We start from the raw sequence: 24036 nt of genomic DNA on the forward strand, positions 1-24036 counted from the left end.
TTGCCCATCACCAATATACCGCGCTCCGTGTCAATGCTCTAAAATCTCACGTCAGGCATAGCAATGTGGTTCGAAAGCCAGCAACAGGCCAAGAAGCACTCTGACGTCAAAGGGAGTCTCCACATGCGAGGGACTAGAGACACTTCATCAGAAACTCCCTTGCACTGCATATGCCGTCTCATCTAGCCGCCATGTAATGCCCGAGGGTGTGGCTGTTCTGTCCACGGGGCAGAATCAAACCCCCTGCCTCCACAAGTCAGCTCTATTTGACGGAGGATAAGAAAGACAAGGCTTCGTCCCGCGCTGAGCCTGTGCGATCCGGGTTCGTGGCAGGCTTATCGGGGTGCTTCGGCACTTCGGGTTCGGGAGGGACCGTTGTGCTTCCGGGGGTGCAGTAGTATACCACCACAGTACATCACTTACCTACTTTTGACCCATAGTTCTTGTCATGGTTCAACGTTACCCGTCAGGAAATTTCGCACTCTTATTGCTGAGGTAATGTAGATTAGCCTACTGGACGCAGCCTGTGATATTTGAAGGACGAGCGGCCTTTTCACACTGACTCAGTGAATGACGGAAGGATAACACGCTTCTCTCATGATTTCAAAAGCTTTGAGTGACACGAATAATAGAGTTCTTAGTTCTCAATTATCACCCGTCTCAACTTGAATGATAGGGAAACGGGTGATTCGATTGGCCCTTTCAGCCGTGTCGTCAGATAAGGTACCAACCTAGGGATAGGTAATAAGTGGACCGCCCGAAGCTTTTGCTATCAAACGCCAGATCACGTGTCTACGAGACTGGACGAATGACTAAGCCGAAGACGAACGCGCCGACACGCTAGCTAAAGTGGGTGGGGTGGCCAAACGCGGTCACCATCACCATCGCGCTGTGGGTGTAAACACTCTCAGCCAACCTTGCATCGATCGAACAAGAGCCTCAAGCGCACTCAAGCCGTCCCCGATGACGCCTAGAAACCCCGAGGCCAACCTTCTGAAGTCGGATAAATGACTCGAAACAATCTCGGGGATCAGATCTCCTGGCTGTTGAGCAACGTCGCGATATCCAAACCAACCGATCTCTTCTTCCCATCAGCTCGCGACCCCTCTGGCACCGAGTCGTCGCAGTCGCAAAGCCACTTCGGTAGCTCAAGCTCCCAACAAGAGCTTCCGAGCCGTTCGATTCATCAATCGATATCTCGTCCGCATGCCGGAGCTGCACTTCATGCCGTCGACGCAGTGGAACAGCCACGAGACGCCAGAGTGGCAACAGCTGAGAATTCTGCCTCTATGGCGAAGTTGACCTCGTCTACAAGGCCTAGGAGGCCGTCGCTGGCGGTGAAGCACCAACAGTTGCTGACACCGTCGTCGACAACAAGTGGTGGACGATTTCAGCAAGCTTATATGGCCAAGCTGCAGCAAGAAGGTGGGTACAAGTTACCATCTCGTATGCACATACGCTGACCCAACGTAGATGCACAACATGAGCGCGCCAGCATGAATCCTCCGTTGTCATCACAAGATGCAATGCGTAAGCCTTCACCTGCAGGTACACCGGATTTCCTTGACGACGATGACGACGAGATACTGGATTTGACTGGCAACGACACCGTCTTATCATCAGGCTCAGCTGCACTCGATGACGAGGTTGCACTGTGGGCTGCAGAGTCTGCTTCTAGAACTGAGCTGCCGGAGAAACGTGGTCACAAGAGAAAGAGCACAGAGATGAGCAAGGCAGGAGACTTGGGTTCGGAATCTGACGAATTCCCTGACATCTACAAGACACTGGGTACACCTGCCCCACAGGGCAGTCGCTCAGCCAAGGGCCCGAAGACTATCCCATCAAGTATTCGCCGGACGAACATCGAGAGTGGCGTCTTCGAAGAACGAACCATTACGCAGACAATCAGCCGGACACAGCGTACCTACAAGATGACCGACGAAGATAACGGGAATGGAACACCGGATCGGATTCCCATGGCGCTAGGAGCCCCAAAGGTCCTGGGAAGAACTCCAAGCAAAGCTCTGCAAATATCGTCCAGTCCCGAATCGAGCAGTAGAATCAAACCCCTGAATATCCAAGCGAGCACGAACAAGCAACGCATCAGACCTCGGGTTGTTCAAGACTCGGACGACGAATATGATGAGGATATCGACGAGGAGCTCCTTGCTACGCCAAGCCGACATAAGAGCACACATCTGCCAGCCACCAACCCGAGGTCAAGACCGGCATCTATTCCTTTAGATGATGGCGAGCTGTCTGACGGACTTGTGGCTCCCGATACCCCCTCCAGGCCCCATCCATCGGTATTGCCAATTGTAAGGCATTGCACGCCAGTCGATACGGATCATGTTCAATCATCGTCTCGACCAGATTCGGGCAAGCCACTATCCCAACCAAATTGCTCGTCTCAGGGACAGAACTCGTCGTCCATTCTCAAGTTCGTCTTGAGCAACTCGGACTCTTTGAAGGTCAAGGAGAAAATGATCCAAGAACAGCTCGAGCAGAACTCCAAAGAATATGGCAGAGCTTTGCTAGAGGGCAATAGAGAAGACCGTGCTCGTCTAAAGAGTGCCAAGGAGTTACTGCTGAAGCAACAGGCTGGGTTGAATGAGGTTTCCGAACTTCTCAAATCTCATGCGAAACTCGAGGGTGAGAGGGAATCACTTGCCATACAAATTGCCGACGCCTACGACAAAGGCCGCGACACCGAAGAGGATGAGAATCGCTTAGATGAGCTCGCAGACAAAGTTAAGGATTTGGAGCAGTCCATCGGCCCACTCCTTCCCGGCGTCGGTATCGACGGCGAGTCCTTCGTCGAAGAGTACCGCCGATCAAAGTCCATCGTCATGAGTACGCAGCCTAGCCACAAGGCCCCCTCTCGAGTAGAAAGGAATGTGCAGTCGGTCATGGAAATGGACAATCAAGTCATCCATCAGACACAGTTTCCTGGGTCCTCCAGGTTGACTGACCCCAGAGACTGCTCGCCACCGCCGTTTCCCCGAGGTAGGCTTCAGGTGCCCAAGAGTGCAAGGCCTCTTGCATCAGATGTCAAACCGCCCAGGCGGGATGACTTTGATGATGACTTTTTCGACGATATTGAAGATGACTTTGGCCCACTTCATGCTCCCGTGCCACCTATATCCAGACAGGCGCCGAACCGCAAAAGCCCTCTCAAGAAGACACGACCTCGTGCCCAGGATATGTCGAGCGACTATGGCGACGATGCAGATGCGGACATGCTTGCACTCGCTCAAGACTTCGAGCTTCGCCAGTCTTCATCTGCCGATACCGCCAGAGGGAGGAGTGTGCTTAGTACGACCTCCGGCAATGCTACTCAGTCTTCTAAAGCTGCCGAGCCCCTCAAGAAGAGGGAACCGGCTAAAGCAAAGCTGTCAATCCCCCCAGAGCTGATGAAGCATCCGTGGTCTGCAGACGTACGGAAGGCTCTGAAAGACAGATTCAGGATGAGAGGCTTTCGCTCCAATCAACTGGAGGCGATCAACGCCACACTCGCTGGCAAGGATGCATTCGTGCTGATGCCAACGGGTGGAGGAAAATCACTGTGTTATCAACTCCCAGCTATTATCAGCAGCGGGAAGACGAGGGGAATAACTATCGTTGTGTCCCCTCTGCTCAGTCTTATGCAGGACCAGGTGGACCATATGTCGGCTCTCAACATTCAAGCGGTCTCCCTCAATGGCGAAACTAACGCCCAGAAGCGGAACCAAATCTTTTCTTCGTTCAAAGAAAGGAGCCCGGAACTTTACATTCAGCTCCTGTATGTCACTCCAGAGATGTTGAACAACAGCCAAAATTTCATGAGAGCCCTCACGAATCTCTATTCGAACAAGAGGCTGGCACGAATTGTCATCGATGAGGCCCATTGTGTAAGCCAATGGGGCCACGATTTCCGCCCAGACTACAAGGCGCTGGGCAAACTTCGTCACCAATTCCCGACGGTTCCCATTATTGCACTTACGGCAACTGCGACTCAGAATGTCATCGTCGACATCAAGCACAACCTGGGAATGGACAGTTGCCAAGTCTTTTCGCAGAGCTTCAATCGGCCCAACCTAACGTATGAGGTTCGAAGGAAAGAGAAGGAACTCATCCATAAAATCGCTGACCTGATCATGTCTAAGTACAACGGCCAGTGTGGAATCATCTACACTCTGTCGAGGAAGACCTCTGAGCAGGTGGCTGAAAAGCTACGTTCCCAATACAACATCAAAGCAAGTCATTACCATGCACAGATGACACCGGAAGACAGAATCAGAGTGCAGCGCGAATGGCAAGCAGACAAGATTCATGTTGTTGTAGCAACCATTGCTTTTGGCATGGGCATCGACAAGCCTGACGTCCGATTTGTTATCCACCACTCGGTCCCCAAGAGTCTGGAAGGCTACTACCAAGAAACAGGACGCGCTGGAAGAGACGGGAATCCTTCTGACTGCATCCTGTTCTTTGGATACCAAGATGTCGCCACCCTGAAAAAAATGATTGCAGATGGCGAGGGCAGCGAGACACAGAAAGAACGGCAGAGGATCATGCTCAACAGGGTCACTGCTTTCTGCGATAACCGTGAGAATTGCCGTCGTGTAGAGATTCTTCGTTACTTTGGGGAGGTTTTCAACGCCGATGACTGCGAGAAGACGTGCGACAACTGCCGAGCAGGCGCTGTCTTCGAACAGCAAGACTTCTCTGAACTCGCCCAGGCGGCTATTCAGACCATCGAACTTCACGATCGCCTGACTATAAATCAGTGCAGCGACATTCTGATGGGAAAGAAATACCAAAGGACGATTAATCCACATCCTGATGATCCCCATGGCATTGCCAAGGGGATGAAGAAGCATGAGATTGAGCGCATCCTCGACAGGCTCACGGCTGAAGAGGCCCTTGAAGAGGAGAACGTGGTGAACAAGAGGGCCGGCATTGCGATCCAGTACCTTATTGTAAGTCATCATGCTAGCCCCGCCCAGCAACCACCCGCTCGTTCATCCAACTAATTTGCTTCTAGGTTGGTCGCAATGCTCACTTGTTCCTCAACGGGCGCCGTAAGCTACTGTTATCGGTCCAGGTCTCTGATAGGGTTAGGGAATCGTCGGCACCCAAACCGAAGAAGCGGGTCAAGAAGAGTAAGAGGGATGACGAGCAGAATTCCGATGAAGAGTCGTTAAGACGGCTGCCACCTTCGACGAACGTATCTTCGCCAGCCCAGGCTCGAAGAACCCAGGACAAGAGGAAGAAGGACAAGTCTCTAGCAACCATCATCGATTCTGACGAGGAAGATGAGATGATGCGACAGGAGGAACAGAACTTGCCCATGCACGCAAACGGCTATATCAAGGATGGTTTCGTCATGTCCGACAATGACTCTGACGACGGCTTCGAGCCCTTGCCCAAGGCCCAGAAGCGAGGAAATGTTTCCAGGGAAGTCGGCCCTCGTATCGAAGGGGATATACGTCTGGCCAGCCTTGATGAACTGCACCAAGACGTCGTGCATAATTTTGTCGGGGAGGCTAAGCAGCTGGAGGAGTCTTTGCGGAACGCGCAGGGTCTCCGAAAACCCCTCTTTTCCGAGAAGAGTTTTCAAGAAATGGCCATTCGATGGACAACGACCTTGCCTCAGATGCGCCAAATCGCGGGAATCGAACCAGAGAAAGTGGACAAGTTCGGCAGCAAGTTTATCCCTCTGATCAAGCGCTTCCATAGCAACTACAAGGCTATGATCAGCATTGCAGACGAGGACGACATGGACGAGGGCGAGCAGGACGTCGTCGACTTGATCAGCTCCGACGAAGACGAAGACGAAGCCATGGAAGACGACGAGGAAGAGGAATGCTCGAAGTATTTTAGCAACGGGCCGCCTCCCCTCGTGCCTGCCGTACAGGAGTGGAACGAGAGAATGAAAGAATTAGAGACGGCCCCTCCATCCCGAGCCCCGTCGTCGAGCTCCACGCGGGGACGCGGTGTGGGCGGCCGGGGCGGCCGGAGGTCAGGCTCCCGTAAAGGTTCCAGCACATGGGCGGGTTTCAAAAAGCAAGGAGGCGGCGTCACCAAAAGGAAGGCCGTCGGTGGGGCGAGGAGGAGCAGTGGTGGGACGACAGCCGCAGGCTCGAAGAACGGATCTGTGACGAGTTTCCTCACCAAGGGCGGAAAGAGAGGCGGTAGGGGAGGTGGCGGCATCGGGCTGATGCCTCACTGAGGCAACGAAGAGGGGCGGAGGCTGGAACGGGACAGACACGACAGAGATGAAAACGTGATGTTGGCACTCAAGGCACGCAGGAGCCCTGTTACATTTGCATGGCATGACGTATTTGTTTTCATGGCGCGATGAGAAGGCGAAAAACGAACAATGACCAACAGGGTAGAGATAGGGTTCGGGGCGGGAGACAGACCGGTTTCTTCTTTATGTATGCATCTTCATGGCGGCGGCGGCGTCGGGATGGGATGACTGAGTACGCATGGCACTCCTTGGGTTTTGCACGAGCAGGCGTCGGTCGGTCAATAGGCATCATCCCGCAGGCGCAACACCCCTTTTTAACGTTGATAATGACCAAAACGTAACCCTCTCACTGGGCGGGACATAAACTCGCAATAGCCCATCCTGGCCCCTATGTATACATATACTACACTCACGTTCATGTCTTGTGCAATCTACTGAGGGTTCAATGATGATGGGTGGGATAAGGTTCTACGTACCATGATTCTACGTAACGGTATGTATCGGGCGAACTGCACTAGACCACTTATGGGGGGGGTCTACATCCATCAATGGGATGGGATCTCCAACGGTTCTCCAATGCGACGTGGGGCAATACCTGGGGAATACATCATCTGCCGCGCTAGGCGTGCGTTATCATTCAGTACCTGCTGCGTAGCCAATTTTCTCTTTTTTCGTTGCCCCTCCCCCTCCTTGATCGGAAGCCGATTTTGCGCATCCTCTCCTCTTCCCTGTGCCCACAGGCATCATTGCGCAAAGCAAAAAAATTGCTTTCCCTCTTCCCCATTCTCCCCTCTTTGTCCCTTTCTCTCCTCGTCATTCTCTGATTCTTCAATAGTACTTGTTTCCCCCAGCAAGAACTTGTCGTTGCAGAGAGCACCAAAAGCCAAAGATGTCGGGTCAGAAGATTGCCATTGTCTCCGTTTACGACAAGACGGGTCTGCTGGATCTGGCCAAGGGCCTGAACCAGCAGAATGTCCGCATCCTCGCCTCTGGCGGCACCGCTAAGATGATCCGGGAGTCTGGATTCCCCGTTGAGTAAGTTACAGCCCCTGCCGAAACTCCCAACTGGCCGTAACTGGAGCCAACTCGGCTTCTTTCAGGGACGTATCTGCCATCACCAAGGCCCCCGAGATGTTGGCCGGCCGTGTTAAGACTCTTCACCCCGCCGTCCACGCCGGAATACTCGCGAGGAACCTCGAGTCCGATGAGAAGGACCTGGCCGACCAGAACATCAACAAGGTCGACTATGTCATCTGCAACCTCTACCCCTTCAAGGACACCGTTGCCAAGGTCAACGTCACTGTTCCCGAGGCTGTCGAGGAGATTGACATTGGTGGAGTTACCCTTATCAGAGCCGCCGCCAAGAACCACAGCCGTGTCACCATCCTCAGCGACCCCAACGACTACGCCGAGTTTCTTAAGGAGCTTCAGGCCGGCGAGATCACCGAGGCCAGCCGCAACCGTTACGCCCTCAAGGCTTTTGAGCACACTGCCGACTACGACGCCGCCATCTCCGACTTCTTCCGTAAGCAGTATGCCGCCGACGGAAAGCAGTACTCGGCCCTGAGATACGGCGCCAATCCCCACCAGAAGCCTGCCGCCGCCTACGTCAGCTCCGGCGAGCTGCCCTACAAGGTCCTCGGTGGCTCTCCCGGCTACATCAACCTGCTGGACGCCCTCAACAGCTGGCCGCTTGTCAAGGAGCTCAAGCAGGCTCTGGGGAAGCCCGCCGCTGCCAGCTTCAAGCACGTCTCCCCTGCCGGTGCTGCCATTGGCACCCCCTTGACCGAGGAGGAGCGCAAGGTCTACTTCGTCAACGACATTGAGGGCATTGAGTCCTCCCCTCTTGCCCAGGCGTACGCTCGTGCTCGCGGCGCCGACCGCATGAGCAGCTTCGGTGACGTGATTGCCCTGAGTGACACTGTTGACGTCCCCACTGCCACCATCATCTCCAAGGAGGTCTCTGACGGTGTAATTGCCCCTGGCTTCGAGCCTGCTGCCCTCGAGCTCCTCAAGAAGAAGAAGGGCGGCAAGTACCTCGTCCTGCAGATCGACCCCAACTACGTCCCACCCAAAACCGAGACCAGAACCGTTTATGGCGTCACTCTGCAGCAGCACCGCAACGACATCGAGATCTCGCCCAAGTCGTTCAACAGAATCATCACCCCCAAGGAGTCTGGACCTCTGTCCGAGTCCGCCCTCCGTGATTTGACCGTCGCCACCATCGCACTGAAGTACACACAAAGCAACTCCGTCTGCTACGCCTACAACGGACAGGTCATTGGTCTCGGCGCAGGTCAGCAGTCCAGAATCCACTGCACGCGTCTCGCTGGTGACAAGGCGGACAACTGGTGGCTCCGCTTCCACCCGCGCGTCCTGGGCATCAAGTGGAAGAAGGGCACCAAGCGCCCGGACAAGAGCAACGCCATTGACCTGCTGGTCAGCGGCGAGCTCCCCAAATCCGGTGCGGAGCGTGACATGTTCGAGGCCGTCTTCGAGGAGGTTCCCCCCGCCTTCACTGACGCCGAGAGGGAAGAGTGGCTTGGCAAGCTGACCAACGTCGCCGTGTCGAGTGATGCCTTTGTAAGTCAGGCTGGTACCGTTCCCCTTGCAAACCTTCTAACAAGACCCAGTTCCCCTTCGTCGACAATGTGTTCCGCGCATCTCGGTCCGGTGTGAAGTACATCGCCGCTCCTGGCGGCAGCCAGAACGATGGCGCCGTATTCGACACTGCGGAGAAGCTCGGCATTACGTTTGTTGAGCAGAACATCCGCCTCTTCCATCATTAAGCGTCTCTTTTTGTTTCCGTGTTTAGGGTAAATTGATTGTGAGACCGACTTCATGATTCCCAGCTTCCCATGCTCGCCGTTCTGCGCAGGGTGCTTCAGCCGAGACCACGATCAAGTCTAGTTAGAGCCGCGGAAGCTTGATACTACTTTGGACACGACTAATGATGTCGTGTGTCTATTGGGTATCCTGGCGAAATGGGAGGGTGGGGGCCAGGCAGGTCATGCAATGTGTTGGCGTTATGGCAAATCGGGAATGGGTCATATCGACCCTGAGAGATACCAAAAACGCCTCATGCAAGTTGGGGCAGGTGTTTTGACTGTGGCGGGCATCAAGTCCCCGTGGCCTTTCTAGGTAGACAGACTTGCGCATGGAGAGAACGGCAAAAGAAACGGCAGTTTCTAAAATACGATTATCGATTCCCGTAGCTAATTACTAACCGCCCTTTCACTCTGCCCGTAATTGCCACTATTTCTTCCGCGTATGTTCATGAGATAGATGCCTTGTGCCGCATCGAGGGGTATCAAGTTCGGGTCGGGGGGGCCAACACATCTGTCGCAGTACCAGCGATATTTTCGAGGGTTTCTCTCTTATTTCTTAAGGGGTATAAGCCCTTACGCCAGTTGCTTCCGAGTCCCTCCTCCGCCTTGCCTATTGTGATGAGTCACGCTGGCTTCACGAAGTTGCTTTTCCCGATACCGCTCGAAACCAGACTCCATCCCTCCATCCCTGGTATAATACTAAAAGACCGTCAGACAGGTACTGGCCTGTCCCAGAATAATAATACGCCCATCAACAGAACCTAACCCGACGCCTCGCAATAAAGCAATCGAAAAAAATCGTTCAGTGGCACTGCCGTGAATCCATCAAAGGGGGTATTTGAATATGTACAAGTTTACTTTTGTTGTATAGAGTCGAAGTCACACGGAGTGGCCTCGTTCGTCCGGAGTGGCTGTCGACGGTGTTCGTCAAGTCCGCCAGCGGGGATTGCATTTCGCAATCGCGACTACATCGTCGTACTGAGAGTTTGTTGCCAATGGAGAACTGAACGCTCTCCTTTGCCCGGATAAACGAGGTTTCTAACCCCGCCACCGAGGCTTGTTGCTCGTTGAGCTCTGTGACAGCTCAGGAAGAGTCTTGCGCGTAGTGCTGCGTGAAGTTGTGCGCTCCTCAGGGATTTCCCTGCTGCTCGTCACACTGGTCTTGGGTTGCGGCAGAAGACTAGTCCGCCGACCGGAAGCCATAGAGCTCGCAGGGCGGCTTGGTACAGTTCTGTCGGCAAAAGATTGTAACTTGGGTGGTTGCAAAGACGCACGCCGGCTCGACTGTGATTCGAGGCCCAAGGTCGAGGCAGAGACAGACGATGACGAGCGTGGTTTGGAAAGCGTCTGCTGGGAATACGGCCCGGGCGAAGCCAAACGCTCTCGGAAGGAGAGTTTCGAGGGAGCTCTCTTAGTGGGCGTGTCCTCGGGCATGGGTGACGCGGATGACTCCCGAGTCAAGGGGGTACGGAGGTTCGGCGCCCTTGAACCTCCAGGCGAGTAGGTTCCTGGGGTTAACGAGGATGGCGGCCGCACAATGGGTGGGGTCTTCTTGGCATACGGGCTGGGGCATGTGAGTGTCAAAGGCTTGAAGTTGTGGCCAATGCCAACGTCCGCAGTGTTGGTCGAGCTGTTCCACCTAGGACGGTTGGGTTGAGTTGACTGAGGTCTGGGAATATTGCCCGAGGATGGTGAGCCGAGCCTTGAGGTCATGTTTGACAATCGGGAACTCAAGGGCTTGCGCGACAGCTGTGAAGATGGCGTCGGCAACGATGATTGCCTCTTACTGGCTGGCTGTGGTAGGTAACTGTTGGTGCTCATCGAACGGTTTTTGGCGAACCTGTTGGCAGGAGTCGAGGGCTCAAACCCGAGGCTTGACATGATGACGGAGGAAGGCGGAGAGCTGCCCGGTGTGTCGTGGCCGCTACCTATTGTTGAGCGATCATTCGACAACATGCTGGAGATGGAGTCCCTCAACTGCTGACCGCGGGTATCCGCTTGCACCTCGTCTACAACCACATCCATCTCTCTCATTTCGTCCTTGAGAGAGTCCCACTTGGACTGCATCTCCGCGTGGAGGCGTAAAATTTCACCGTTAACCGTCAACCGGTCTTTGACGCCCTTGTCAATGATGGCTAGGACGCGCTCGATGGCCGGGCCGTAATGCGTTTTCTTGGCGTCGTAACCCTCAATCTTTTTGATCATGCTCGGCGGGTTGCTCAAATGCATGCCGGTATCGACGGCCTCCCTGAGCTTTTGCATGGACCTCTCGACCGACTCGATCATCTTCTGAGCCTGTCTTCCAGCGCCACGGAAGACAATGACCCATCGGTCTTCACCCAGCTCCTTGCGAAGGGATTCGGCGTCCTTTTCCAACTTTCTGTAGCTCCCATCAAGACCCGTCCGTCGCATATCCAACTCCTCGCAGGCTGTAGGGAAAGACTTCTCCGCTCTAGCGGCGAAGACGGCAAGTCTCATCGGTAGAAAGTCCAAAGACGCGCGCAGTGGCTGCATTCGGGCGAACAGGGCCAACAGGCTCGAATCGTCTTGCGACAGAGCAAGCATTCCTGGCGAGGCTGGACCGGGGCTGAGCGGCACGCCAGTAACGCTGAAGCGATTCTGCGCCTGCGTCCGAGCTACCGGTGGAGGAGCATCGTCGACAATATTTTCAAGATCTCCAATATCGACACCGTCGCCGCCAGCGGCAGCCATCAAAGACTTGTGGCGGCGTTCCTCCATTTCGAAAACCAGACGGCTTAGCTCGTCCATCTCGCTCTGGATATCTCCAAGAACATTATTCCAGAGCTCTTCCCACTCCATTGCGATTTCGACTTGTCCTTTGACGACGTTTAACGACGCTTTGATATTGGCCCACTCTTCGATAATGGACTCCATTTGAGAAACGGCGCGAAAGAGATCCTCGGGTGGTACGTTGGCAATGTCTTCGCGACCTTGCAGTTCCTCGATGGCACCGACATAAACTTTGATCAACTTCTCAAAACGATGGATGGCGTTTTCCACTTCCTCTAATCCTTCACGGCCACCCGCGGCGGCCCACTCGACGTCATCGTCGCTGTCCAAGCCACTGATGACCTCGGACGCCTTGTAAATCCAGCTCCTTATCTGTTCAGCAGCGTTAATGAGAGCTTTCGATGCGACCTGGGCGGTCGGGATAGCAGACACCTGGCTTGATAAGGACTCGGCATCGGGAAGTTGTAGGGACGTTAGCTGGGCAAGCTGGTTGGCGAAAGATGCGCGCGAAAGCGTGTAGATGGAGCCAGGTCGCTGATGACCGGGGTTGAAATAGGAGGCAAGGTCGGGAGTGAACTCTGCTGCAGGAACGGGCGGCGTGTCTTTCGGAGGCGGGGGCGGTGGCTGATCGGAGGGGGACTGAGCACCGCTACGTTCAAGATGCTCCCGTCGAGTTTCGAGTTGAACTTTGGTGCCGTTTCCATTTGTGTGGTCGGGCAGGCGGTATTTGTGCGTCTCCATGTCCAGAGGCCCGGTGGTTATTATCTCGGGTATGACGAGAGACGTGCCCTGGGCAACGTCTGGTGAGAAGGACAATACCCCAGTGCAGGGCTCTTCTTTGGAGGCAGTCGAGGATGCGGTTGTTGGTCTCTGATCGTCGGATGGTGTGATGCCCTTCCACGGGCGGCCACGACGATAGATCCTGGACTCGAGAGAACTCGCCTTATGGTTCTCGTCGATTTGGCGGATTTGGTCTTCAGGCAGACGCCCAATGTTATCTTGTTGCTTAGGGGAATGGTTGGCCGATTTCTTGTGAGAGGTGAAGCCAAGCGCTTTCAATCGTGCGGCGAGGTTAGGCGAGGGTTTGCGAGTTTGTTTTGTTGTTTTTCCTGTTTTGGGTGAGCCAACCGGCGTGGTGCTTGCGGGTTGCGCAGTTGTCGGGTGGTAGCGGGCCGAGCTTGCGGGTGATTTGTCGTCGGTCGGCGGTTTGTTTTGGGCGGTGTCGACGACGGTGTTGTTGTTGTTTACAACATGGGAAGGTGGGTTTGATTGGGAAAGTCGCGGGCTGGAGACGTCAGAGAAGCCCAGGTCCATGTATGCTGTAGTAGCGACCTTTTGGGCCTGCGGCAAGTCTAGTGGCTGCTGTGGGTACTGCAGTTGGTTGCGGGAACACGAGGTGTTGGAAAGTACCATAGCGTCATTGCTGCTGCGTGTGGCTTGCTGCTCTGCAGCCGACACTTCGTCGGCCGACATTTGTTCGGCTTATTTCGCGAGCAAACCTTCGACCCAGACACCAACCTCGCAGCTTTCTGGCCTTGGTGCCTCGAGAGGGCCTCGCGGGCCTCCGAAAAGCCAGATACCCTGGGCCGCTTGCTACGCCGCAAAACTGTATCGTACGTGTCCAGTCGGAGACGGATGCTGAGCTGGCTCGTGGGTAGGCTGGGGTCTGGTGGTCCTGAGGTTGAGTGATAACTGGGTCGTTGACTGATCCCCGCCGGGTTCAGTCAGGTCTCCCGCAGTCCGTCAAATGAGAAGGATCAATGAGCGGTGCTGGAATGCTGGGAATGTCGGATGCCTGAGCGAACTCGTAAAGCGCACTGTTGTCAATGCCTTAGTGTCGGTGGGGGGTGGGTGACAAGGGACTCCGTGGGAGCCTATGGATGGGAATACAGTCGCTGTTGGAGCAGGCGTAAGCGCTATGTGTATGCGCTGCAACAGGACGCCGCTCGGTGCTGGCGTGATTCTATGGACCACAGTAGGCGAGAGACGTGATGAGGTAACGGGGTTTCGTGGCCTACCTAGGAAGTGTCTAGGAGGAACGTGGCGGCGGATCGATTCGCAGCTGGCGGAATATTGGTTCGGTTTGTACCTTAACCGGCGCCCATCGCATAGATCCGGTCGCGTACAATGCTGCTGGGTTGGTCCTTGCTTGAGCACCAACCTGAGGGAGAGGGAGGACGTGGGAAAGGAGACGAGTAGTGGAAAGCGATCGCCGAGGCGATGAGTAGAGATATCGGCCCCCCAAGCAAGAGACTCGGAGAGAGAGGGAGTGAGGGAGGGAGAGACGTTGTAGTACGCAACTTGCAAATACGAGAAAGACAAACCGTAGACGGAAGGGAAGAAGAGAAGAAGGACCGGGCAGGAAGAATGCAGTAAAGCGGTACGAGAGGGAGTGGCGATGAAAGTCAAAATACGGTATGACTATTTAGTCAACGCGAACAAGAGAAAGAAAGCATTGGCCAGAATAAGGAAAGAATGTTCGCGACGACGACGAGGAGCGTGAGAGGTAAAGAGAGAGAGAAAAGGAAGCAAGCGCGCTCCAAAATGCGCATGAAAGTCCAGTCGATCCGATCGATTGTTTGGGAGCGACTCGAGATGGAAGGGAAAGGCCGTCTTTCTTCTCTCCTCCACACCCAACATGATCCTGCGGTGATTTGATTGATTTTGGTACCAAGTTACGGATGCTACATCAACCTAGACCCTTGCCAAGGTAACATGCGGCAGTCTGGAGCTCCCCTCGCTCGGTTAACCCGACGAACAGGACAGGACGAGATCAAGACCAGCAAACGCTTGCTCTATCTGATGATGGCTTCTCCGTCAGCCTGCAAGGCCGGTCGGCAATGTCGTGGGCGAGCACAAATATATCTCAGCTGTCATGGAATCGGCATGGCAAGACGTCTAACGCCCGTTGAATCCTTTCTTCTCCCATGCTTCTTCCAGAGGTGTCAAGAGAAATGTCCTGATGTCGACGCTTCCCCGGCCGGTGGTTGCCATCGGCCATGAGCCAATCTCGCTTTGCATTCCTTGGCAAATCACACAACGTCAATGATGACCCTTCACTACCAACCGACCACATAAGGTAGCCAGACGGTTGTGCCCCATTATCCTTCACCGGCCTCTGGCTCGAATGGAACCGATGGTTGCCAGACAAGAAGGCAGCATTTTCCTGGACGCTCCAACACCTCTGATACAAGTTCCGCACGTTCGTCCACCGAAAGCATGGTGACAGTGGAGGAGTGGGTTAGCCGACAGGCTGGTTAATGATCATCTCCCCCATCCTTGTCGCCCACGAACCAAGAGTTCATTACCCTGGCCCTTTGGAACTCGTCTGGTGGACCACCACATTGCTCTAATGAGTGAGCATTTGACCATGTGTATAGTGGAGTGCTTGTTTCCGCAAGTTGCGATGTTGCAGCAGCAGCAGCAGCAGCAGCAGCAGCAGCAGCAGCAGTATCACCACCACTTGCGGCAGTCCAAGTTCTCCTCTCTTGGTCGACCCTGGTCACAACGACCGATGTCGTTCCCAGTTCTGGACTGGTCATCCTTTGGCTGGCCGGGAGCCCTGGCATGTGGAAGGCTCCTAGAAGATTGGATGAGCCAGGGGCCCTGCATGCACGATGGGGGGATCGGGGCCGTGGCCCACGGGCCCCTCCTTTCTCTGCGCACAGTTCCAGAGAGCCGGCTGGACATGTGTTTTTCGCTTTCTTAGTCCAGGATGGTGGCAGCGGGGCTCAGGTCGTATCGATTGCGGGCTGGCTAGACAATCTCTCCCGCGCGTTTCAAAGAATCGTTAGCCCAAACCGTCCTGCGCCTGTCGAGATTCTTGCATACCTATGTGGACTTTGTTTGAAGGAAGGCAGCCAGCCCACCGTGTGTTTATGGTTTAGCTACGACGCAACGAATCAACACATCGGAAGGGGATGACAAAGCTCATGCATGTATCGTGTATGTACGGACTATGTGCACTGATGAAGATGCCGCCGGAAGGAGCCGTGGCGTACCTAGAGCAGGCCACCGCCACATCGTTCTGCATGTTGAGCCGTCTAGCTGTGTCTGACTTATGCAAGGGGCAGGCACACTTCTACGCTAGGTAGCAAACGTCAGCCTAGGTATGGAGTAGGTAGGTGGTAGGGTAAGATAGATATCTCCCATGTCTGGCGTGCGTCGCTTGCAAACACTATAGTATTATGCAAATCTGTACCCAAAGAGGCACAATGTACTCCGTACAATGACACACCTAGTCCAGTATGGTGTATGTCGATCCGAGTAGTGCAGCGCCACTGTTCGTCTGGTTTGAGAATAGTCAGTGGGCTTCCATTGTCACTAGCGACTATCACAGTACGGAGTGAGTACATACGCAGTAGAGATGGGCCGGCACAATTGCTTGCGAACCACTTGGATTACCGGAAACGCCTGGTGTTAGAAAGGATACGTAGATGCGAGAAACGAGAGGGAACTGTCAAGTCACGGACCGGGATTAAGGACGTCAGGCAAACCAGACAAGGAGCCACTGTCTAGGAACCCCCGAAGTGTTAGCTCCCTTCTTCAGTTTGATCTACTCAACTGAAAAAGGTCCCCTCAGGAATAACCCGTCAGTTTACTAAGGTATACAGGGGGAGGTGGCAAGACCGGTGAGTTATTGTTGAGGGCGGCGTGACTGTGTGCCAACACGCAACTTCCAACCCGCAGGGTTCTACTATGTATACTGGCTCTGGATTTGGTTACTCAGAGGCGGACCCCTCGCTCACTACTAATTCACTCGTCTTATGCTTTCCTTCCTGAGGTACCCAAGACGAGTCTGTATAATGTCACGTTGAACACTGTCACAACCCAACGACAGCTTTCAGACCGACACATGCTGTTGCCGCCTTCGGGCAATACCAGATGACGCTAGATCGACGCCAAATGACCATTCGACCAGCCAACAGAGATGGTTGCAGTGGGCGATGATCTGGAGAGGTCGTGGGACAGGCCCGGCAGTCGGTAGCAGTTGAGGATATGGCGAAGGAGGAAATGCCCTTGACGCCATGTGGTCGAGGTTGCGCAGCAACAATGTTTCGATTTGATTCCCCTATACTCCGTATTAGGTGTGGTTTTCGCCATCTGTTGGAGTCTGGGAGATGCTTGTTCGCCCATCAATCGCGTTGTCACCTGGACAAAGAGAGGACTCATGTCTGGGATTGACAGAGAATTCCCATGTTCGACTAATCTTAATGTCAGGAAACAGGGGGGCCGTTTGGCGGAATGAATGAAATTATCCACTGGTGCGCTTTGTTGGCCGGACGAGTTGCAGGAGATTGGCCAAAATGTGAGCCCCTGACATTGAGAATGCCAATGGGAACGGTAAATACAGTATGACTGGGCGACGGGGAACATACAGGGGAAGAGAGACAGAGAGACAGAGAGAGAGGCTACCATTAGCTAGCTGGCTGCTAGCCAGCCGCCAGCTTGGTGCCCAAGTGAATACGGCCTTCGCGGCGTCACAAGTCTTGGTTTGCGCATCGATACATGCCTTGCTGCAGCTTGCCCACCTCCATAGTTGCATGTACATTATATGGTTGCTGAGTTGACATGAACGAGTTCCTTCAAACCTGGCTTCTTGATGGCGCAGCTGGATAAGAAGACAATATTTCCCTCTAGTCCAGGGCTCGTGGTACTTCATCCCTCCAAATCCGTTGCATTTCGAACACTACCTAACTACACTAGCATTTTACATCTCACAAGTGCGAGTGCCAAACTCCGTTTCTTTTACATCCGTCACCCTTCCAGCGAGACACTCGAGCCGCAACTTGTCAACAAGTGTCGTTGTAGGACCCTACACAGAAGCGAGCCAACCCATCAGCGCGATACACCTACGAATATAGCAATAGCTACGCTCATCATTGCACCGAGGCAAGGCGCCCAGGCCGCCGAAGAGCAGCAAGCAATCTAGACGTAAACCATATCAGTGGGATAGGGCAGTGCGAGTTCCCCGGCCCGTTCCCACCTTCCCCTCTCCTTTCCTTCGTGACTGGAGCACCCCACCTTTGAAGCCGGCGCGACGTTCAATTTAAACGGCTCCTTCCCCTGCAGCCCACCCGCGCCACTCCATTGGACCCCCAATTTGCCCGCTGCTTTTCTCGTCATCTTCGCCCTGGGCCCTCTACCGGAAAGCCAGCGAATACCATTGACGCAGCTGGAACGAGGCTACAAGCACACCCCGCTCGCACCGCACCGCACCGCACCGCACCGCACCGCCGCTACTTGTACTCTCACCTGCTGCTGTGGTCACGCCCAGTACAAACAAACCCCTGACGCCCCCAAAAGTCGCGTCGTGTCACAGCTCCCAGGAACAAGCATAAGCGCACCCTGGGTTCACTCACTTGCTAACGCACACACCTCCTGAACCTGCGGTGCCGGCCCTTTCTTTTGCCTTGCCGTCACCGAACCGGCCTATGACCTGGGGTGCTGACCGGCCGGGGTTTTAGTTGAGAGGTAAACTTTCTCTGACCTGCTTCGTCCAGCCGAACCTGGCATTCGCTGCTTGGGTCTTCACCTTTACGAACCCATTTCCCATACGTGCCTCGAACCACCAGCACGTGTTTCTTCGTTGTAACCTTCTACCAACCGGACGCTGCTGTGCACTCAGGCTCGTTTGACGGCTTCCTGCGCAGTCCCTTCGTCTGCCCTGCACATGCCTAACTGCGACATTAGTTGTCTCTGTTCCCCTCTTGTTGCCCATCGCGCAAAGCTCGCGGCACTTGGCTGAGCAACCTATTATTCCCATCCGGTCACTACCACACCCTCTGTCGGCTCTGCCAAACCCCCAGAAGCCCAGACTTTGCACTGTCTTCGCTTCTTCAGCCGAACCGAACGCGCGACTTTCTCCCCAACCCAGGTTATGGCCACGGCAAACGAGGAACCGCCCTCTTCCCGATGTGATTCGCCCTCGCCCGAGATGTCACCAACTCCTGCCATCGGCGCTTGCCCCGAGCTGTCCCGCTGCGTGTCAATGGCCTCCTCCACCTCCCATGGATCCGCCACCGACGGTGCCTCTCGCGACTCTCTGGGAAGCTTTCAAGGCAGCTCGTCCTCCCGACAGTCCTCCGGGGCATACAGCCGCCGCTCAGATATAAGCATCGTGTCCCCACGGCAGTCGACATACGGCGGCAAGGAGGGCGTAAGCCGCTCTTCCAGCCGCCGCCGCGGATTTGTACGCCCGCAGGGGACCGACTTCGCCGCGAGTGCCCGGCATAGAGAGAGCGTTCTGAGCCTGGGAAGCATTGCCCATCTGCAATACTACTTTGCGCGCACCGGTCTCCTCGACGGTAAAGGCGCGCAGTTGGCAAGGAAGAACAAGGCGAAAGGGGGGCTGGATCTCTCGTCCGTCAGCAGCTCAAGTACATCGTCACCAAGGATGCTTGATTCGGAGCGAAGCAGCCCGGAACTCGGATCTCACTCATTTGATACCGGGCCCATGACGGGATCGCCCACGGAAGAGGATGACTACTATTCTGACGAGTTGGAAGAGGACCCGGATGTTCTGCCGCCCACTGCCAGCACCTACATCCACAGAAATAAGCCAGTCCCGAAGCCGCCGACGATACAGGAGTTGAAGGCGGACCTAAAGGGTTCTCTTGACAAGGCCGCGGCGGCAACAAGGCGCGCCAAAATCCACAGAGAGCCGCTGCCGGAAATCCCCGAGAGGAAGCAGGAAAACCAGAGCACGCCTAAGAAGGGTCAGGGCCAGGGCTGGCACGAGGTTCAGGGCATGCACATTCTGGATGTTATGACGCTGGCCATTCGCGCTGCGAGGAATTATTACACGGCCCATGAGGTTCCGGAGCGGCTGGATGCCATCAAGTCTGAGAAAGAGATCCGCGCAGAGTTGCTCTCTGTAATGGAAACTTTGAAGCAGATGGCGACCCGCAACTGGGCCGGCGGAATGAGGGACGAGGAGCTTCAAATTCTGGATTCTTGGATTCGGGGGCTGTTTGACATGCTCAAGAAAGAGGAGGAGATGGAGGAGGCCGAGAAGGCGCAGCGCAGTACTTGGACCTGGCTTTCGGGCGATTGGACAGACAAGGAGGTCGAGCGAGAACTGGCCTTTATGACATCGCTCGATCCCTCTGCTGGCCCTCTACCGGAATACACCCCTGCGGCCGACGCGACCGAGTTGCCCACGCCCTTCCTCGAGACTTGGCAAAATGGCATCCGGCTCGTTGAGCTACATAACGCTGCGGTCAAGAGGTCGAAGCGTCGGTTCGGTCTGATCACATCGTTCCACACCGACACAGACAAGCCGTACCGGTGCGCCGACAACATCCGCTACTGGGCCAAGGCAGCGGAGCTGCGTTGGGAGGTCCTTCTGAAAGTGGATGCTCTCGGCATCGTCTACAACAACTCTCCCGAAGTCTGGGTTAACTTCGAGAAGGCTATCATGGCTTGGAGCCGCAAGGTCCGCGAGGAGATAACGCCTGAACTTCTGAGCTGAGTTGCGAGTCACCCTCAACCGGTTGTCGTCATTACGATTAATGCACCTCCTCAATACCCGTATTTTTTCCTGGAGTTTTAAAGGTGGATTTTGAAATTTGCCTCGTTACATTTACCCACCCACTGGAGGGTTGAAATTTACGCAACACGCATATGCGTTTACTACCATTACGCATCTTATCACATCAATACCTAGCTTTTAAGACGAAGTAGATCCGAGTATGAGACGTTAGGTCGTCGTTATCAAAATGCAAGATAGAGCACTCAGGCGTTGGACAGTCTATTATTGTTTTTTGTTTTGCCATTCATACTACACACTCGGAGGTCATTCTTCCTAATTGATACTGGTGTACGATCAGTCGCTTCATCCACACTTCTGGCACCGGGTATTTTTGTGATATGCAACGTGCCTTCCCTTCTCTATTGCCTATCTGACCAGACTTTGAGCATTGTGAAGCTTGTCCTCGAATCATACTGCGTCTCATTTGATGGCCTTCATTGACAAGACGAAGCGTACGTACCGGGATAAGCATTTTCCGGAACCGAGGTGACAACCAATTGTGGCCCAGCTGGCAGAGCTTCAGTGGCTGGCTGTATGGCGCTAGTCGGAGCTGAGCCGTGCTCTGGTAATCAGAAGGCTGCAGTGGGAGGTACGTCGACCTCCGAAAACAACGATCCGATTACAACAAGCTATCCACCACCGCCCGACCGATCAGCCAATCTTCCTAACCCCCGATTCTGACCTGTTTGCGACGCAGCCACTTTATCCATTCCCTCGACGAGAAGCCGACAGTACATCTCTAGTTCTTTTCCTTTTGCCTTTTATCAATCACATAACCAGGGATGTCTTCCGACGACGAACGCCAGAAGGCTCTCGACTCCTACCGGGCCAAGCTGCTCGAATCCCGGGAGTGGGAGGCCAAGCTCAAGTCCCTCCGGCTCGAGATCAAGGACCTGCAGCGGGAGTTTGACAGAACCGAGGACAACATTAAGGCGCTGCAGAGCGTCGGACAGATCATCGGCGAGGTGCTCAAGCAGCTCGATGACGAAAGATGTAAGTGATAGTAGCATGGCCTGGCCGTCCTTCGACATCCGGGGATCCTCTCACCCACCCCCGCCACCATCATCGCTGCCTACCCAAGCACCCCTTCCCTCGCCCCTCCTTTGAACACGCAAAGACAATTCCCGCTGACCACCGCTATTCCCCTTCTCACAGTTATCGTAAAGGCGTCGTCCGGTCCGAGATATGTTGTCGGATGCAGATCGAAGGTCGATAAGGTCAAGCTCAAGCAGGGCACGCGAGTGGCTCTCGATATGACGACACTCACCATTATGCGTATGCTTCCCCGAGAAGTGGACCCCCTCGTTTACAACATGTCGCTGGAGGACCCCGGTCAAGTCAGCTTCGCCGGAATCGGTGGCCTCAACGACCAAATCCGCGAGCTGCGCGAGGTCATCGAGCTGCCGCTCAAGAACCCCGAGCTCTTCCTGCGCGTGGGTATCAAGCCGCCCAAGGGTGTCCTGCTGTACGGCCCCCCCGGTACGGGCAAGACGCTCCTTGCCCGTGCTGTGGCGAGCAGTCTCGAGACCAATTTCCTGAAGGGTAAGTGCAACGCCGAACGGAGGAGCCTGGCCCACGGCATGCTAACAATGACGGATTGCAGTGGTCTCTTCAGCAATCGTAGACAAGTACATTGGAGAGTCCGCCCGCCTGATTCGTGAGATGTTTGGCTATGCAAAGGAGCACGAGCCCTGCATCATCTTCATGGACGAAATCGACGCCATTGGTGGTCGCAGATTCTCGGAGGGAACTAGTGCGGATCGCGAGATCCAGAGAACGCTGATGGAACTGCTCAACCAGCTCGACGGTTTCGACTACCTTGGCAAGACCAAGATCATCATGGCGACGAACCGACCTGATACCCTTGACCCCGCCCTGCTCCGTGCCGGACGTCTCGACCGTAAGATCGAGATCGCCCTCCCGAACGAGGTCGGCCGCTTGGAAATTCTCAAGATTCACGCCTCCGGCGTGGTGACGGAGGGCGAGATCGACTTTGAGAGCGTGGTAAAGATGAGCGACGGCCTCAACGGTGCAGATCTGAGAAATGTTGTCACAGAAGCGTAAGTGCTCCTTCTCCACCCCCTGCTGCGCCTACAGAACAGCAGCGGCTAACACTAAGAACACAGCGGCCTGTTTGCCATCAAGGACTACCGAGACGCGATCAACCAGGACGATTTCAACAAAGCGGTACGCAAGGTCGCCGAGTCGAAGAAGCTGGAGGGTAAGCTCGAGTACCAGAAGCTATAAGGTGACGGAGCGTCTCGTCATGACCGTTTCACAGGAGAGAGGGGGGTGAGAGAGAACAAGACCTTACGGGTGATGGGCGGAGCAGAACCAAAGGAGAAAAGACGTTTTGGAAGAACGGCTGGGACGAAGCATTATGGTTCTTGGCCGCTCTTTGGGGGTCTTTTTTCTTTTAATGTGTTAAACAATGTACAATACCCGAGTCCATGGTTTGGGGTTGTTTGCAAATGGGGCATCATAGAGACGTACGGAGTGGAATAGAGGCAGCTACGAGAGCCCCAAGAATCAGTATGCGCGCTGGCATAAGCTAGGCATGCCCCATATTTCGCGATGGCCGCGGCCTCTTGCCTCGACAGTATCTCTCCCCGTGTCCTGATAATGGTTGATCCGTCAAGGGGTTCCCTCCTCGCAGCACGATCTGCTTTTGGCATCTGCTTTGAGATGAAGTGCCAGACTAGGATCAGTCTGCATCGAAGCGCCTTTCGTTTGTCCCCCTGTCCGAATATTTTGGGGGAAAGCCGAGGAGGGGTCGCTGGTCGTAGTTGGGTGGCGGAGAGTTGGGTAGGGGCTCCGTTCTTGAGGATATCGATGGTGCACAGCCTCAACTGGGGGAGAGAGGCTAGTACGGGAAGCCCAGCCGACGCCACATCCCGTTGCACCAACAGAAAGACAACGCGTATACAGTAGGTTCCAACCACGAGGACCGATTTTTTCAGAAGCCATTACTTGGACCCCCCTTTCCAGAGCCCGCCCCCCCGGGGAAGAAAGGGGGGCGGCGGGCAAGCCGTATCGGACGAGTTCTACGCCGTCGTAGTCGTCGCTGCCGCCGGCGGCGACGTAGGCCTCCCAACCATCCGATAGACCCGTATCCGTACGCTGCAACAGTAAGCGGTAGGGCTGGAGGGGGGGGGTACGTCCGTGGGAACATTCATTCCAGAGCCACAGGTGGCTAGGGGAGGGGACTATGGGTGTGTGTGGGTTCCCAGGTGCCTTTCTCGAAGCTTGGCTTGGCCTGCTTGCCTGCCTGTATGCCGGACAGCCGGAGAGACAACGTCTCGCGAGACGTCTCCGTTTCCCGTACTAGGAGCTTTGCACCCGGAGACGAGCAGGAAGAGCACAGGCGGGGGGGAGCACATGCCTGCGATCCTGGCTGACGGGGGGAGAAGGTCCTGCGTCTGCAATTCGACGAGCCCGACCTGTCCGCGTAAATGAGGCTGCTGGATTTTTGCTGCATGCGGATAGCGGGGGCTCCAGCTGAGACCATCCAGCACGGCAACGAATTCAGACAAAGGTCAGCCGCATGCTTCTCGATGCAAGCTCTTTATTCATGAGATTTGGGCATAGGCGAGACAACTAGGCCACTGCAAGCAGGAAGTCGACTGCGGAAGCACACCATTGTACGAAGCGGCGGCAGGAACCAGCATCACGGATTCTTCTAGGCTGCATGG

At 55.0% G+C, this 24036-nt stretch overlaps 6 protein-coding genes across 6 annotated transcripts; 5 read left to right on the forward strand and 1 right to left on the reverse strand.

The window, feature by feature from the left end:
• Positions 1–1289: 1289 nt before the first annotated feature.
• Positions 1290–6211, forward strand: GLRG_01531 (RecQ family ATP-dependent DNA helicase; the record flags this gene model as incomplete). Its single annotated transcript, XM_008092216.1, has 3 exons — positions 1290–1425; positions 1474–4958; positions 5024–6211. The coding sequence occupies 3 exons, from the start codon at positions 1290–1292 to the stop codon at positions 6209–6211; spliced, it is 4809 nt and encodes a 1602-aa protein (XP_008090407.1).
• Positions 6212–7121: 910 nt separating this feature from the next.
• Positions 7122–9021, forward strand: GLRG_01532 (phosphoribosylaminoimidazolecarboxamide formyltransferase/IMP cyclohydrolase; the record flags this gene model as incomplete). Its single annotated transcript, XM_008092217.1, has 3 exons — positions 7122–7267; positions 7333–8815; positions 8866–9021. The coding sequence occupies 3 exons, from the start codon at positions 7122–7124 to the stop codon at positions 9019–9021; spliced, it is 1785 nt and encodes a 594-aa protein (XP_008090408.1).
• Positions 9022–10098: 1077 nt separating this feature from the next.
• On the reverse strand, positions 10099–13284 carry GLRG_01533 (uncharacterized protein; the record flags this gene model as incomplete). Its single annotated transcript, XM_008092218.1, has 1 exon — positions 10099–13284. The coding sequence occupies one exon, from the start codon at positions 13282–13284 to the stop codon at positions 10099–10101; it is 3186 nt and encodes a 1061-aa protein (XP_008090409.1).
• A 5407-nt stretch (positions 13285–18691) lies between these two features.
• On the forward strand, positions 18692–20284 carry GLRG_01534 (uncharacterized protein; the record flags this gene model as incomplete). Its single annotated transcript, XM_008092219.1, has 1 exon — positions 18692–20284. The coding sequence occupies one exon, from the start codon at positions 18692–18694 to the stop codon at positions 20282–20284; it is 1593 nt and encodes a 530-aa protein (XP_008090410.1).
• An 842-nt stretch (positions 20285–21126) lies between these two features.
• Positions 21127–22591, forward strand: GLRG_01535 (26S proteasome subunit P45 family protein; the record flags this gene model as incomplete). Its single annotated transcript, XM_008092220.1, has 4 exons — positions 21127–21337; positions 21500–21886; positions 21948–22404; positions 22471–22591. 4 exons carry the CDS (start codon positions 21127–21129, stop codon positions 22589–22591), a joined length of 1176 nt encoding a protein of 391 aa, XP_008090411.1.
• A 72-nt stretch (positions 22592–22663) lies between these two features.
• On the forward strand, positions 22664–22849 carry GLRG_01536 (uncharacterized protein; the record flags this gene model as incomplete). Its single annotated transcript, XM_008092221.1, has 1 exon — positions 22664–22849. One exon carries the CDS (start codon positions 22664–22666, stop codon positions 22847–22849), a length of 186 nt encoding a protein of 61 aa, XP_008090412.1.
• Positions 22850–24036: the final 1187 nt, after the last annotated feature.

This window comes from Colletotrichum graminicola (genome assembly GCF_000149035.1).
Source record: "Colletotrichum graminicola M1.001 genomic scaffold supercont1.4, whole genome shotgun sequence".
NCBI lineage: Eukaryota > Fungi > Ascomycota > Sordariomycetes > Glomerellales > Glomerellaceae > Colletotrichum > Colletotrichum graminicola.